Raw genomic sequence first — 14,500 nt, 5'->3', positions numbered from 1 at the left:
GTAGTCCTCAGGGAATAGGCGTCACAATATAACCTCAACACTTCTGCTTCTGGGGTTTTTTCTGACGGCTGTTACTGGAGTTGTTGTAAGTAGAGTACAGCTGTACAGTAAATAAACAATTTACAGGACATAAGTGGTTTGAGTACTTACAATCAGAGAGAAGCAGCCAGTGAGATTGAAATAGGTATTTGCTTCTTATCTGCATTTGTTACAGTTTAACCCTTGTTTAAACAATCTGACATCTCCTGTAATCTTACTAATGAATCATCAATAAGATATTAGTCCTGTTATCTTATAATTTATCAATAGTAATTTATTTCACCTTGTGAGTCCAGTATCATAAATGCATTCCCTTTTCATGTCATGTAAATTTAGATTTAAAAGACTATTCATTTTATTGATTCCTGAAATTAGCCCATTTCTTTTAAAATGTAAATAATCCCCAGAGTTTGTGTGGTCAGCATCATAACCGATCAATCAGGTAAATCCCGCCCTCTTATGTGTCACTCTTTTGGTTTCCTTTAGCCACATTTAAAAGCCTGAGCAGCCTCTGGAAACTGAAAGTGTGTCTTGTACAGCATTGGAAGATGTTGCTGATCCTGCTCTCCATTGCTTTATTCTTTAAAGGTAAGTGTCACTGTATTGTTTGCCTTGTAATTGCACTATGTACTGTTTCTGTGCTTGTGCTGCTACAACAGCTGTATTTATCTTCAATAAAAGCGTATCTTATCCTGTAGCCTTAGCCTAGAGATTACCTTTATAGGTTTCATTATTATACAGCCTTATTTAAAGAAGTCTACATTCAAAGTGTGTTTATTTATATGTTATTGAAAATCCAGATATACGCTCTGTTTTTTATTCATAGTCAAAGTTTATTACTTTATTCATTTGTTTAATAAACAGAATAACCATTAACCAACAAGCTGCTGTGTTTGTTTGCAGCCTCAGTGTCACAACTCACCGGTTATGGAAATGTAACAGCTGTCTATGGCGGGGATGCACACTATGGATGCACATTAGCCAACCCAACAGGTGTGGATGTGACGTTAAAATGTTTTGTAGTAAAGATGTAACCAGTGGTGGAGGAAATATTCAGACACCATGTACCTGTTTTACCTTAAACTACCAGCTTCAGGATCATGTCGATGGTACAGTGTCTCTGTTGCATGTGTCTGCACTATGTGACTTCAGTGAGAGGATCACAGCCTTACATACATGTTTACTTCAACATACAATATTTCAAAACACAACATTGTTATAATCAGTTTTATTTGTAGTCTGACAAATTGTTACAGACCTGGGATTTTGTATTTACAGTGTTGTTGCACTCAGAAACTGCAGGGGGCTCCAAATCGCACAAAGTGCCAATTTCTACATAATGTTGCTTTAATGTAGAGTAATAATACCACACTATAAAATACTCTAAGTGAAAGTTATTAAATGAGAATGTTGCACTTAGGGGTGGAAGTAACTAATTAAGAAATTTTTTGGACTTTTATGAGTATTTTTTCAAGTCTGTAATTGTACTTGTACTTAAGTATGCATCTCACCATATAATCTACTTAGTTGCTTTCAAAATCATATTTGATTACTGAGTACAAATTGAATTAATATCTAAACCTTTAATCTGCATTTTTGTAGTATTTTTTACTTGTAATTGAGTAATATCTCAGTAATGTAAATGTACTTGAATGCAGATTTTCAGTAGTCTTTCCTGACTGCTATAAATCATTAGATGAGCTTATTTTGAACTATTTTGAATGGTTATTTTCCTCATGGACTGATCTACTCATTAATATCTGGATTTATTGATTGGTTGTTTTGTTTGTAGTAAACAGTGCTTTTTAAATTTCAAAAAATTGCATTATTATCATTATTATTATTATTATATATTTTTTTAATTTAGCCTTTATTTTGTCAGTATTCTCTCTGAGATTCAGAATCTCTTTAACAAGGGAGTCCTGGCCAGCAGATTACATCAAGACGATGAATTTATCAGTTCAACTATGACAATAATTCATGGTCCAGTCAGTCGACTAATTGATTGAGTTATCAGTTCAGCTGTACTTGTATATAATAGTTTGTTGTTGTTTTCCCAACAGGTGTTCTCCAGGTCACGTGGCAGAGGCTTTTCAAGGACGAGTCCATTGAGAATTTGGCGACCTACAGCAAACGCTTCGGACAGCAGGTGAATGAGCCGTACCAGGGGAAAGTGATCTTCACAGAGGCGTCTCTCCGCTCAACATCCATCACTCTGAAAAACGTGACGTGGGAAGATGAAAGCTGCTACATCTGCTCTTTCAATGCATACCCTGATGGCTCCAAAAGAAGACAGACTTGCCTCACAGTGCAAGGTAAATTCCAAATTTTTTTGTAATTAAAGCATCCGTGTTACAAAATTATCTTTATTAGAATAGCTGCAGCCTGTAAAGTGCCTCTTTTTATTCTCTATCAAGGAATATCCGAGGTGAAAGTGCAAGCTCCCAGCAGTGAACACGAGGAAGAAGACATGAAGGAGGTTGTGTTTAGCTGCTCTGCGACAGGTAAACCAGCTCCAACCATTCAGTTGGTCCCCTCAGCTGGTGCCTCCTCTGTAGACCAAAAACAGACTACAGTAACAAACAGCGACCACACATTCACCAGCAGCCGCAACATCACTGTGAAAGTACCTAAAGCCTGGAGCGGACATGTGGATTGCCTGCTGAACGTTGGAATGACAGGAGAAAGGACCGAGAAGATCCCTTTTTCTTTGGGTGCCGGTCCTCCGAATCCGGAAGTTGATAAAGGTATCCATATTAGTCATTATTTACAGGCATGTCTACTGTTTTACTGTAACAAATGCTAGTAAAGTACAGTAACTGAACCACTCAGGAAGTCCCATGATTATTTTAGTGTACTGGAGGACTGGGTTCCAAGAAAAAGTTACAGTGATTAACATCTCTGCAAAGTATGCAAAGTGAGAGGAAGTGATTGTTAAACAGCAGAACAGAGTCAATCAAAGTAAAGATTAGAAATACAGATTACGCAGGCGAGAGCACAACAAAAGAAATGATAAGAATACATATGAATGAAAAAGCAAAAAGGACCCAAATGCAAGTCGCTAACGCAGGCAGGACGAAGTAACAAACAGCAGGTTTAAAAAGCAAGCGGAAAAAGAAAAGACAGGTTATAAAAGGTTTACTATAGTAAAGTACAAACTGGGATGGTCTGAAGAACATATACAACAGGAGGGAATACACAAATACAGGAAGTAAAAACATAAGACATAATAAGAGGCTTTCATCTTAAAACAGGAAGTGAAAGCTAAAACTCAGGACCATGAAGAATAAACAACAGACCCATTCAGGTTTTTTTTTCTATTTTTGTTTACAACCCTGGCAGCAGCGTTCTGGGTCAGCTATAGTCCAGCCTACTAGAGATAAAGGCACGTACTGCTTACTGTTATCTTACATCAGTCATTGCCAAGGAAATCAATCGTAATTTCCTTTGAGTCAACCAAGGGAAATACGTGCGTCACTGAGGTGACAATGTGATGACACATGAGGTCACTGAACACGTTCACTGATCCAGGAACTCCAAAAAGTCCCTGATATCCAGTCAGTGAGGTGGTCTGGGAAGAGTTTCGGATGCATGTAGTATGATCCTTCCTTTGAGTCAGCTGGCAGTGACTCATTAGATTCCTGGGATGGTTTCAGTTTCATGTTCCAGAAAAAGCAACTTCATAGTACAGCCTGTTCTACTGATAAGCATTAGCTCTCTGGGGAGGTCAGCTGTCAGATCGGGGAAGTTACGTCTCTGCATTTAAAAGTGAGAGTGTTCTAGTAAGAAGGAAAAAAAATCCCTACTTCCTCTTTTAATGTAAATGTCAGTTACCTTATTTCTGTGGCAACTGACCCTGAGTTGTTTTCTCTCCAGGACTGTCTCCGTCAGCTGTAGCACTTATAGTTTGTGCTACGCTGTTTGTTCCCCTCATCGCTGTTGCTGCTGCGTTGAAGCAAAAAAAGTGAGATATTTTGACACTATGTAAGACATTTTCTTTACAGTAAATATACAGCAGTGCAATTCTCCTTATGGGTAAATATCATATAATAACATCTGCTTTTCTCTCTTTCTAGCAGGTCAAAGAGCAAGAATCAGGAGGCTGTAGCTCAGGAGGAAGGTGTCCTCTGAACCCTAAATTGCTCCTGATGAGCAGTTGGCACCTTGCATGGCAGCCTCCGCCATCACTGTATGAATGTGTGTGTGAATGGGTGAATCTGACAAGTGTTGTAAAGCACTTTGAGCGTTCAGAAGACTGGAAAAGCGCTTTAGAAATGCAAGTCCATTTACCATTTACATAACAGTCGACCCAAAGGTGTTTGCTGAGCTATTGCCTTTCTTACACTTGTGTTTTTACTTAATTTTCAGGTATGCAAGCATTATAAAAAAAAAAATTATTTTAAGCAATGCAGCAGTGACTTAAGCTAAATGTTGCAATCAAGATCCATTTTCCACAGGTAGTTTTCACAAGACAAAGTGGAATTTTTTGAAAACTACCTGTCTCACTGACATTTCTTTTAAATTGCAAAACTCAGCACTTTAGGTTCGTTTATGGAGCTTCAAGCAAATGCTTGTTCAGGCTTTGTAGAATGTAAACATACAGGAACGAGGAACAATGTTTCATATAAGTATTAGACGAGATGCTTCTAAGTAACTGAGGTAAAGTATGTGTTTACATTTTAGAATAAGTAATCACAAATGGGACTTTTAAGCAGTAACATTACAGTGACTGCAACACAATGCAATAGTTGCTTCAGGCAAATCTAACAAGCTGACGTGCCTGGTCCTGGAGGAGGCAGTAATGTCAAGGACTGGGGTGATGGTGCCATCTAGTGGACTTGTGGTGAAAAGGACCCAAGACACAGAAATGGTGATCTTGACAGACCACATGCTCACGTAATTGAAACCGACCAAGGAATGTAAAAGAAATTTTATACACTTTATTGTTTTATCATCATACCTGTATGAGCAGCTGCATAGGCCAAAATTGAACACTGCATGCACAGTGGAACAATTTACTGGAATATGTGATCTATACAGTAAACATAGTAATTATTTACAAAATTATTTCTACATAGATACTCATTACATCTCTATATTTATTTATATATGGAATTTAAATCTGACAATGTATATAACATAATATACGTAATATATTTTCTGTGTTGCTATATTTGCACGTTTCTTGCCATTGGGAACTTTAATGTTCAATATGTGTGTTTAGTAATGTTATTTATTGCTCGATGGACATCTTAAATATAAAAAAAACATATTCAAATATAAATTTACTGTATGGTTGTAACTGTGGTTTAGTACGTACATACCGTAGGTTAGTTGTATTGTTTTGCATTGATGTGCTGAGCCCTGCATTATATGCATTATGTCCGTGCACTTTCTCCACAATTTCTATTGATCTAATCTTTAAGTTGATGTGATCATGTATTCTCTGACCTTTACCCATGTATTTATTTATTTATGTTCATGTAAGTAAAAAAAGAAGTGATTTCACCTGTGTGCAATGTTTGTGATGCCCTGGATTATGTGTGCAAGAAGTAAAGCTCCTCACAGCAGAACAGTGACTATAACTGAATCAGACCTACTGACAAAACTGCCTGTTAGACACATGTATATTAGAATAATAAGAAAAACTCTTGACAAAAATCCTGCAAGCTCATCCTGAGGAGAGACACTCAGGTTTTTCAGTCTAAGTCCAATAACAAGACAAACAGACAGACGTATAAACATCTTTTTGCAGTTTTTTCAGTAAAAAAAAGTAAACATGTATAAATGTAAACTCTAACATAAATGAGACTGACTGACTAGACCCACAAAAATCCTTATTCTTATCCTTATTGGTCATTTCTGTGCTGAGCCTGCAAATGTTTTTAATCCCACAGACAATGTAATATAAAAACCTTTTTAAACTATTAACTGTAAGCCTCTCTGCTGTCCCAAGAATTACATGCAACATTTTGGAGAGCTAGATTTCTTTTGCAGGAGTGCCGTCTCAACGTGGGTCTACAGATTATGCGCATCACAACTAGTAGATATAAGAGTTTTAGTAACAGAGAAAATAAGACAAATTAGTGATGACAACAACAAAGACATGTAAAAAAGTTGCCAATTTTTCTTAGGGTCTCTGGCAGTTGTGTTATCACCCCTCTGCGTGGTGGGACATGTGTGCGTCATATATTGCACACACAAGTTAAATAAGATACAGATGACTGTATTTAATTAATAAAATATTCCTTTATTATAAAATTACGTTATTTTTTAAAAACATGTTATACTTATTATAAAACACATATATAATTTAAATACACAAATATGAGATAACCACACTGTATATACTATCATATCCACTTATTTTATGTATATAGTGTAATTTAACAGTCAGTATTTATCCCAGCACTCATCCTTCTCCTGTATATGGATACAGTGTATGTTTATGGAAGCCCATTTCCACCAGTGTGATGAAAGAAAAGATCCTGTAAGTCATTATAATGAGATAGTATCTCAAAATATTGAGATAGTATCTCAATATATTGACTTACTATCTCAAAATAATGAGATAATATCTCAAAATAGATAGTATCTCAAAATATTGAGATAGTACCTCAAAATATTGAGATACTATCTCAATATACCGACTTAGTATCTCAAAATGATGACTTACTATCTTAAAATAGATAGTATCTCAAAATATTGAGATAGTATCTCAAAATATTGAGATAGTATCTCAAAATAGATAGTATCTCAAAATATTGAGATAGTATCTCAAAATATTGAGATGCTATCTCAATATACCAACTTAGTATCTCAAAATGATGACTTAGTATTTCAAAATATTGACTTAGGCCTATGTCTTGTTTCCTCATATGCGTCAAAGCAACAGATGAGTGAGACAAGGCTTAGCAGACCTAAATGGATACCATCATTGAAGAATACTTTAGACGTGGATTCACAAATCGTGAAATTTTTGTGCTCTTGGAGGAATCACATAATATCAAACTAAGCCTTCGGTCTAGAGAGAAAGCTACAAAAGAACCAGCTTTGGTGGAGACGAAATAAGACAGATGCACAGTCAAGCTGATCCCAGCAGACATTATATAGTAGACATACTAAGTGTGTGTGTGTGTGTGTGTGTGTGTGTGTGTGTGTTTGTGTGTGTGTGTGTGTGTGTGTGTGTGTTGGTTGTTATTTTTTTGCACTTTAACATGGACTTCTACCTGACACATGATAACATTCACTGTATTGTTTTGCATCCATGTGCTGATCCCTGTCAAACACTTAATAATTAACCTGTGGGATATGTTCATGGCCTTTCAGCATTGTTTGTAATGATATTGTCTTTTAGTTGTGTTGTTTTAAAAAATACATATTCTGAATGTTTTCTGTATATTTGTACATTTTGCACATCTAATTAAAATGGGATAAAAAAAAAGGTTGAAGTGTTTTCTTTTCTGTACAATGTCTCTGTTGTCCTGGATTATGTTTACCTTTCTAACTATTAGAAATTCTGTTCTATTTTAGGCTCTACTGTGGTGTTTGACTGGCTCCTTTTGGTTATTGGATCATTTTGAACACATGCGCACTATTACGCACAAGAAACACGGTGACCATCTGATCGTCTACATGTCCAGATTTAACAAGAAGAGCCACCAGTTGTATATTTGAGCTGCTGTATTCATGTTTAAAACTCTGCACGTCACAGACAACAGTCCATGATCATTGCGTCATGATGGGGAGAGTCCTGCGTTTACGCACGATTGAAGAAGAAAATGTGATTGGTCATGATGGCCACAACTTGTAATACACCCACTGTGATGTATTACCAATATGGAAGGAAATGTTATAAAACCGAACTCTCTGCTCAGAGACAGTGTGTCTAAAACATGACGCATCATTAATAACATGTTGGATAACACACAGCAAAGTAAATGATCAGCAGCAGCAGCTTGTTGCAGCTTCATATCTTCTGTCAGATGGATCATATTGTTCATCCTGCTGTAGGATTATTCCTCCCCACGCTGTAGCTCCGCCTGCAGCAGTTGATACTTTCTCTTTCAAGCAGATTTTGGCGGGAGATATGCCTACAGTCAGCAGCAGAGATGAAGCTCTGTGCAGTTCTGCATTTACTTTGTGTGTTTGGAGTCTTTCAGAAAGGTAAGAAAGAGACGATACAATCATTTTGATGCAGCTGTGTAACTTCTTGTTCTTAAACTGAAAGCACAGCTGTGTGACTCCTGACTGGTCTTTGTTTCTATCAGTGTGAGATGAACTGTCTACACTAGTCTGCATCTGTCAATCATTCATTCATTCATTGTGCTCATATCAGTGTGTGTTCTCCAACATAATTTTACAAGATGCTCTTTTAATGTTGTACAATATAATCACATTTTCAGGTAACAGTCTATTTCTGGCTTCACATGACTAATAATTCATGTTTTATGTCACATTTTTAAAGAGGAAACCACAATCATAGTAACAGTAATCTGTCTTCTCCTGCAGGTCTGACAGATCTGATACGAACACAGCGGGTTGTGACGGCAGCTGCTGGAGAAGAAGCTCGTCTCAGCTGTCAGCTTGTGCAGTTTAAAGATGTTGTTCAGGTCACATGGAAGAAACTTTTATCCAAAGGGGAGAAGATACTTGCTTCTTGCGCCAAAGAGTTTTGTCAAAGAGTGAATCCTGACTTTAAAGATAAAGTAGAGTTTGCAGATGCTGGACTGCAGAGCAGCTCCATCATTATCAGAAACGTGACAGAACAAGATGAAGGCTGCTATCACTGTTTGTTCAACGCCGACCCTGAAGGTGCTCTCACTGGTACAACCTGCCTCCAAGTCTACGGTAAGAACCAACCAACTTCACACAACATGCTGCTGCATTGTGCCTTCATCCTCACCACCAACAACATTTAATTCATGTGATATCTTTTCTGTGCAGAGCTGCATGAACCCGTTCTCCATGTGGGAGACTCAAACTCTGAGGAGACAGTTGTGTCCTGCTCGGCCACAGGTCGACCTGCTCCCACAGTGACATTAACTGTCCTGAGAGACGACGTCCACTTTTCTGACCCTGTCAGTGTCTCCAACACCAACGGTACAGTCACTGTCACCTCTACAGCTGTGCTGACTCGTCTCCATGACGACAGCACAGAGGTCAGATGTGCAGTGCGAGTGCTCTCTGGTCCTCAGAAAGAGAAGATCATGATGATTCCTGCTGAAGTCAAACAGTCTGCTGATGGTGAGAAACACTTCCACACATACTGATTCATAGAACGATGAGGACTTTAAACTCAAGTCTTTATTCCTCCAGGTTTTAATGAGGAGTCTGCGTTTCATAACCGTTCGAGAAGTAAGTTGATGTTTTGATTGCATTCATTCAGTGTTCCCATATGATCTGTTGTGGCTTTATAACAGTTGAATGCATCAAATCAACACATGTTTTCTGTCTCTCTCTCAGACGTCAGCTTGGTCATCATATTGTTGGTGGTAGCGTCCTGTGTTGTTGTTGTTGCTGCAATCATCACTGTTAATTATATTAAACAAAAACAGGTGAGTCTTCTAACCAACATCTTTGTTGTTTTAATACCTTTGTCTTACTAAATATGATGAGGTATTTATTGAGTTAATAGGCAAGATGTGGCATCCTAATGACAGAGAGCTGTTTTCACAGTATCCATGAAAAAATGATTAATGAATGTTGTTCAGCACTGATTTGTCTTCATCCTTCAATGTGTCACACAGGAACTCTGAGGGGATCAAGATAGACAATCAAACAACTGAAGACACTCAAGACTAAGACACTTTATTAACTTTATATATAGAGACCTATTTATGAACTATTGATTACTTTAATACATTATTTTCAAAATCACTATTTTAGTGTTTTTTTTCCTACTGACCAACGTGTCTGTTTATATTTATTATTTATGTCAGCATTGTGCACTTGTAACATCAACAATAGAAATATGTATGGTCGGTTGCTTACTCACAATGTGAATTGCGGATATCCGCAACTGAATTATGACTAGCTGTTATTTCACTTTCAGATACCTTCAATTGATTTCCGTCTATCAATTATTCCTGTCCAAGATATCTCTAATGGACTGGGGCTATAGTGCCAACTAGTGGGGGGAAAGGGAACGACACAGGGGTGTGGCACAAAAGAAGATCACATGAGCAACTGACTGAGGAATGTTATAGAGTTTTACTCCATCCATCATCTGCATTAGCTTATTCTTTGCACAGTTGAGCTGATCCCAGCAGACATTATATAGTAGACATACTAAGTGTGTGTGTGTGTGTGTGTGTGTGTGTGTGTTGGTTGTTTTTTTTTTGCACTTTAACATGGACTTCTACCTGACACATGATAACATTCACTGTATTGTTTTGCATCCATGTGCTGATCCCTGTCAAACACTTAATAATTAACCTGTGGGATATGTTCATGGCCTTTCAGCATTGTTTGTAATGATATTGTCTTTTAGTTGTGTTGTTTTAAAAAATACATATTCTGAATGTTTTCTGTATATTTGTAAATTTTGCACATCTAATTAAAATGGGATAAAAAAGAAAAGGTTGAAGTGTTTTCTTTTCTGTACAATGTTGTCCTGGATTATGTTTACCTTTCTAACTATTAGAAATTCTGTTCTATTTTAGGCTCTACTGTGGTGTTTGACTGGCTCCTTTTGGTTATTGGATCATTTTGAACACATGCGCACTATTACGCACAAGAAACACGGTGACCATCTGATCGTCTACATGTCCAGATTTAACAAGAAGAGCCACCAGTTGTATATTTGAGCTGCTGTATTCATGTTTAAAACTCTGCACGTCACAGACAACAGTCCATGATCATTGTGTCATGACGGGGAGAGTCCTGCGTTTACGCACGATTGAAGAAGTAAATGTGATTGGTCATGATGGCCACAACTTGTAATACACCCACTGTGATGTATTACCAATATGGAAGGAAATGTTATAAAACCGAACTCTCTGCTCAGAGACAGTGTGTCTAAAACATGACGCATCATTAATAACATGTTGGATAACACACAGCAAAGTAAATGATCAGCAGCAGCAGCTTGTTGCAGCTTCATATCTTCTGTCAGATGGATCATATTGTTCATCCTGCTGTAGGATTATTCCTCCCCACGTGTCAGATTTCACTACATCACATCCAGGTCAGTCATGGCTCCGCCTGCAGCAGTTGATACTTTCACTTTCAAGCACATTTTGGCGGGAGACATGCCTACAGTCAGCAGCAGAGATGACGCTCGGTGCAGTTCTGCATTTACTTTGTGTGTTTGGAGTCTTTCAGAAAGGTAAGAAAGAGACGATACAATCATTTTGATGCAGCTGTGTGACTCCTGACTGGTCTTTGTTTCTATCAGTGTGAGATGAACCGTCTACATGTGGTCTGCATCAGTCTATCATTCATTCATTCATTGTGCTCATATCAGTGTGTGTTCTCCAACATGATTTTACAAGATGCTCTTTTAATGTTGTACAATATAATCACATTTTCAGGTTATAGTCGATTTCTGGCTTCACATGACTAATAATTAATGTTTTATGTCACATTTTTAAAGAAAAGCACAATCATACTAACAGTAATCTGTCATCTCCTGCAGGTCTGACAGATCTGATACGAACACAGCGGACTGTGATGGCAGCTGTAGGAGATGAAGCCCTCTTAAACTGTGAGCTGCTGCAATCTAAAGATGTTGTTCAGGTCACATGGCAGAAAGTTTTACCTGAGCGGGAGGAGACTCTAGTTACTTACACCACTACATATGGTCAAAGAGTGAATCCTGAGTTCAAAGATAAAGTAGAGTTTGCAGATGCTGGACTGCAGAGCAGCTCCATCATTATCAGAAACGTGACAGAACAAGATGAAGGCTGCTATCACTGTTTGTTCAACGCCGACCCTGAAGGTGCTCTCATTGGTACAACCTGCCTCCAAGTCTACGGTAAGAACCAACCAACTTCACACAACATGCTGCTGCATTGTGCCTTCATCCTCACCACTAACAACATTTAATTCATGTGATATCTTGTCTGTGCAGAGCTGCATGAACCCGTTCTCCATGTGGGAGACTCAAACTCTGAGGAGACAGTTGTGTCCTGCTCGGCCACAGGTCGACCTGCTCCCACAGTGACATTAACTGTCCTGAGAGACAACGTCCACTTTTCTGGGTACAGCTCTGTCAATGTCACCAACACCAACAGTACAGTCACTGTCAACACTACAGCTGTGCTGACTCGTCTCCGTAACATGGAGACAGAGGTCAGATGTGCAGTGCGAGTGCTCTCTGGTCCTCAGAAAGAGAAGATCATGATGATTCCTGAAGTCAAACAGTCTGCTGATGGTGAGAAACACTTCCACACATACTGATTCATAGAACGATGAGGACTTTAAACTCATGTCTTTTGTTTTTTATTTGTCAGGCTTACATGTGAAACATGCTTCAGACAACAGTGATTTTGGTGAGTAAACCTTTAAGTGATCTAAAGTCAACACAACCGTTTGATCTCTTTTAAACGTTGAATGTTTAACATCTCTGAATTTCCTCCTTTGTCACAGGTTTCCCTCTGATCATCACTCTGTCTGTGTTTCTGGCCTTTGGATGTGTTGCAGCAGTAGTCATCACAGTTTGGTTCAAACAAACACGTAGAAAGAGGTAATTTTTAACATTCAACTCAGCATCTGTCTCACACTTAATATGGTAATGATCGATTGAGATCTTTTCAGACAAAAAACCCTTAGATAAATATATCTTATTAAATATAATAAGTGTTTGTTCATCACTGACTTTTCTTAAATCCTTCAGTCCATCACACTGGGACTCTGAGAAGATCAGGACACCACAAAAACCAAACGAAAACACTTATGAGTAAGATAATTTAACCATTTTTTACTTGGGAACATGTCCCCATCACTTTTTAAAAGCTTAATTTGCACCAAAAAAATGTTTGCTAATAAATGAGAAAGCTTTGCTCTCCATCAGCACCTGTAGTTGAAACTGACTGCTGCTGATTCTGGTGTGAGATTAGAACAAACGACACAACTTTGCAACAGCCTACAACTTGTGCAGAGTTTGTTTTATTGATTATTAGATAAAAGATGTGATCAGACTGTAATGTGCTGAAGGTAATTTCCAATTCCCCCCCTATTGCACTTCTACTTAGCTGCTGTGCTTCTCTATGATTACATTTCCCGTTAGAGCAACAAGTGCAAGACAGTGACAGGGTGGTATTAGAGTTTAATTGTGTGGATCTTTTTAAAATAAAATCAGTGATTTGAGTTTGTTTAAAGATTAATTTGGATGAGTATATATAAATGATCATATCTCTGCTCCAGTTTAATTCACGTTGTCTCATATTATTTAAACCTGATGCTTAGATTGAGTTGTGATTGGTTGAACTTGACTCATGAACTCTTGAGAAGTCTTTGTTTCTCAAACGTTTACTTGTGCGCTCTTCTCCATCTGAGCCTGTATGTCTTCGTCTCACGTTAAACTAATGAAAATGACTAATGTCTTGTTTATATCTAAAGGCAAAAAACACCATTTATCCAGCAGGATAATGAGCAGCTAAGGCTACGGACGCCCATGGAGAAAAATGAAGGAGGCCACAACCCAAAAGCATCGTCTTCAAGACCAAGGTGTCAGCAACAGCTGTTTCCACCAGTGTGAACTTTTAGTGACACAGAATCACCTACAAGAAGGGAGGGGCAAGTTGAAAACTGCTTCAAAATATGGTGGAAAAACAGAAAGATCTGTATAAGATCAGTACAACACAGAGAACATGTCTGTCCAGGTCATGAATAATGAGATCAAAAACATTCAATTCACAGAAGTTTTGTTATTGATATATGTTTTTAAATTCTTTATCATGTTTACACTTGCTTACACGTAATCAGTCTAATTATGTGTAAATATGATATTTTACACTACTTCAACAATATTTTGTTGAGCTAAATTGTGGCCTAAGATTGCAACAGTGGGTGTATGAAGAGTGCGTCTCATTGGTTTAGTGAGATAACATTTCACAGTCCATAGTTATCAGGAATGTGACGGAACAAGATGAAGGCTGCTATTACTGCTGCTCTTACTATTACATGTGTTTTGTAACATCTTTGATATGATTTTTTATACTCGTGCAAATGAAATGTGTATAAATGTTCTGCTGGTTTTGTATTTTTTCTTAATAAACTGAATCATAATGAAATTACAGGAATCTGCTTCTTTACTGAATATCAATAAATGTGTAAAAGTCCTGAGTTAAAGTAATGTTCAACAATAAAACAAATCAATATTTCTGTTCTTTGCAATCTGAGATAAACTAGTTCATCACCATGTGCTTCTCCCTGATTGGTCCGGATGTACCACTGTGGTGGGGTTGGGTGCACCAGGCGTCACACGCTGTTTAAATCACATTTTTAACAGTAAATC

The 14,500-nt window shown here is 37.8% G+C and overlaps 3 protein-coding genes and 1 long non-coding RNA gene across 4 annotated transcripts; all 4 read left to right on the top strand.

The window, feature by feature from the left end:
- Positions 1 to 565: 565 nt before the first annotated feature.
- On the top strand, positions 566 to 5,545 carry LOC140992218 (OX-2 membrane glycoprotein-like). The gene is made up of 6 exons (XM_073462506.1): positions 566 to 627; positions 943 to 1,032; positions 2,103 to 2,354; positions 2,457 to 2,786; positions 3,916 to 4,003; positions 4,116 to 5,545. The coding sequence occupies exons 1-6, from the start codon at positions 588 to 590 to the stop codon at positions 4,168 to 4,170; spliced, it is 855 nt and encodes a 284-aa protein (XP_073318607.1). The 5' UTR covers positions 566 to 587; the 3' UTR covers positions 4,171 to 5,545.
- A 2,583-nt stretch (positions 5,546 to 8,128) lies between these two features.
- On the top strand, positions 8,129 to 9,843 carry LOC140991955 (OX-2 membrane glycoprotein-like). Its single transcript, XM_073462127.1, has 6 exons — positions 8,129 to 8,205; positions 8,507 to 8,889; positions 8,986 to 9,285; positions 9,358 to 9,396; positions 9,505 to 9,526; positions 9,789 to 9,843. The coding sequence occupies exons 1-6, from the start codon at positions 8,129 to 8,131 to the stop codon at positions 9,841 to 9,843; spliced, it is 876 nt and encodes a 291-aa protein (XP_073318228.1).
- A 1,453-nt stretch (positions 9,844 to 11,296) lies between these two features.
- On the top strand, positions 11,297 to 12,441 carry LOC140991954 (OX-2 membrane glycoprotein-like). The gene is made up of 3 exons (XM_073462126.1): positions 11,297 to 11,368; positions 11,678 to 12,016; positions 12,113 to 12,441. The coding sequence occupies exons 1-3, from the start codon at positions 11,314 to 11,316 to the stop codon at positions 12,439 to 12,441; spliced, it is 723 nt and encodes a 240-aa protein (XP_073318227.1). The 5' UTR covers positions 11,297 to 11,313.
- Positions 12,442 to 12,658: 217 nt separating this feature from the next.
- Positions 12,659 to 13,880, top strand: LOC141020345 (uncharacterized). The gene is made up of 3 exons (XR_012180830.1): positions 12,659 to 12,727; positions 12,878 to 12,940; positions 13,603 to 13,880. It is a non-coding gene; the product is annotated as an uncharacterized lncRNA (long non-coding RNA).
- The last annotated feature ends 620 nt before the right edge of the window (positions 13,881 to 14,500 follow it).

Source organism: Pagrus major, chromosome 24 (genome assembly GCF_040436345.1).
Source record: "Pagrus major chromosome 24, Pma_NU_1.0".
NCBI lineage: Eukaryota > Metazoa > Chordata > Actinopteri > Spariformes > Sparidae > Pagrus > Pagrus major.
The sequence above is the reverse complement of the archived record's forward strand: the minus strand, read 5'-3'. Positions and strand labels throughout refer to the sequence as shown.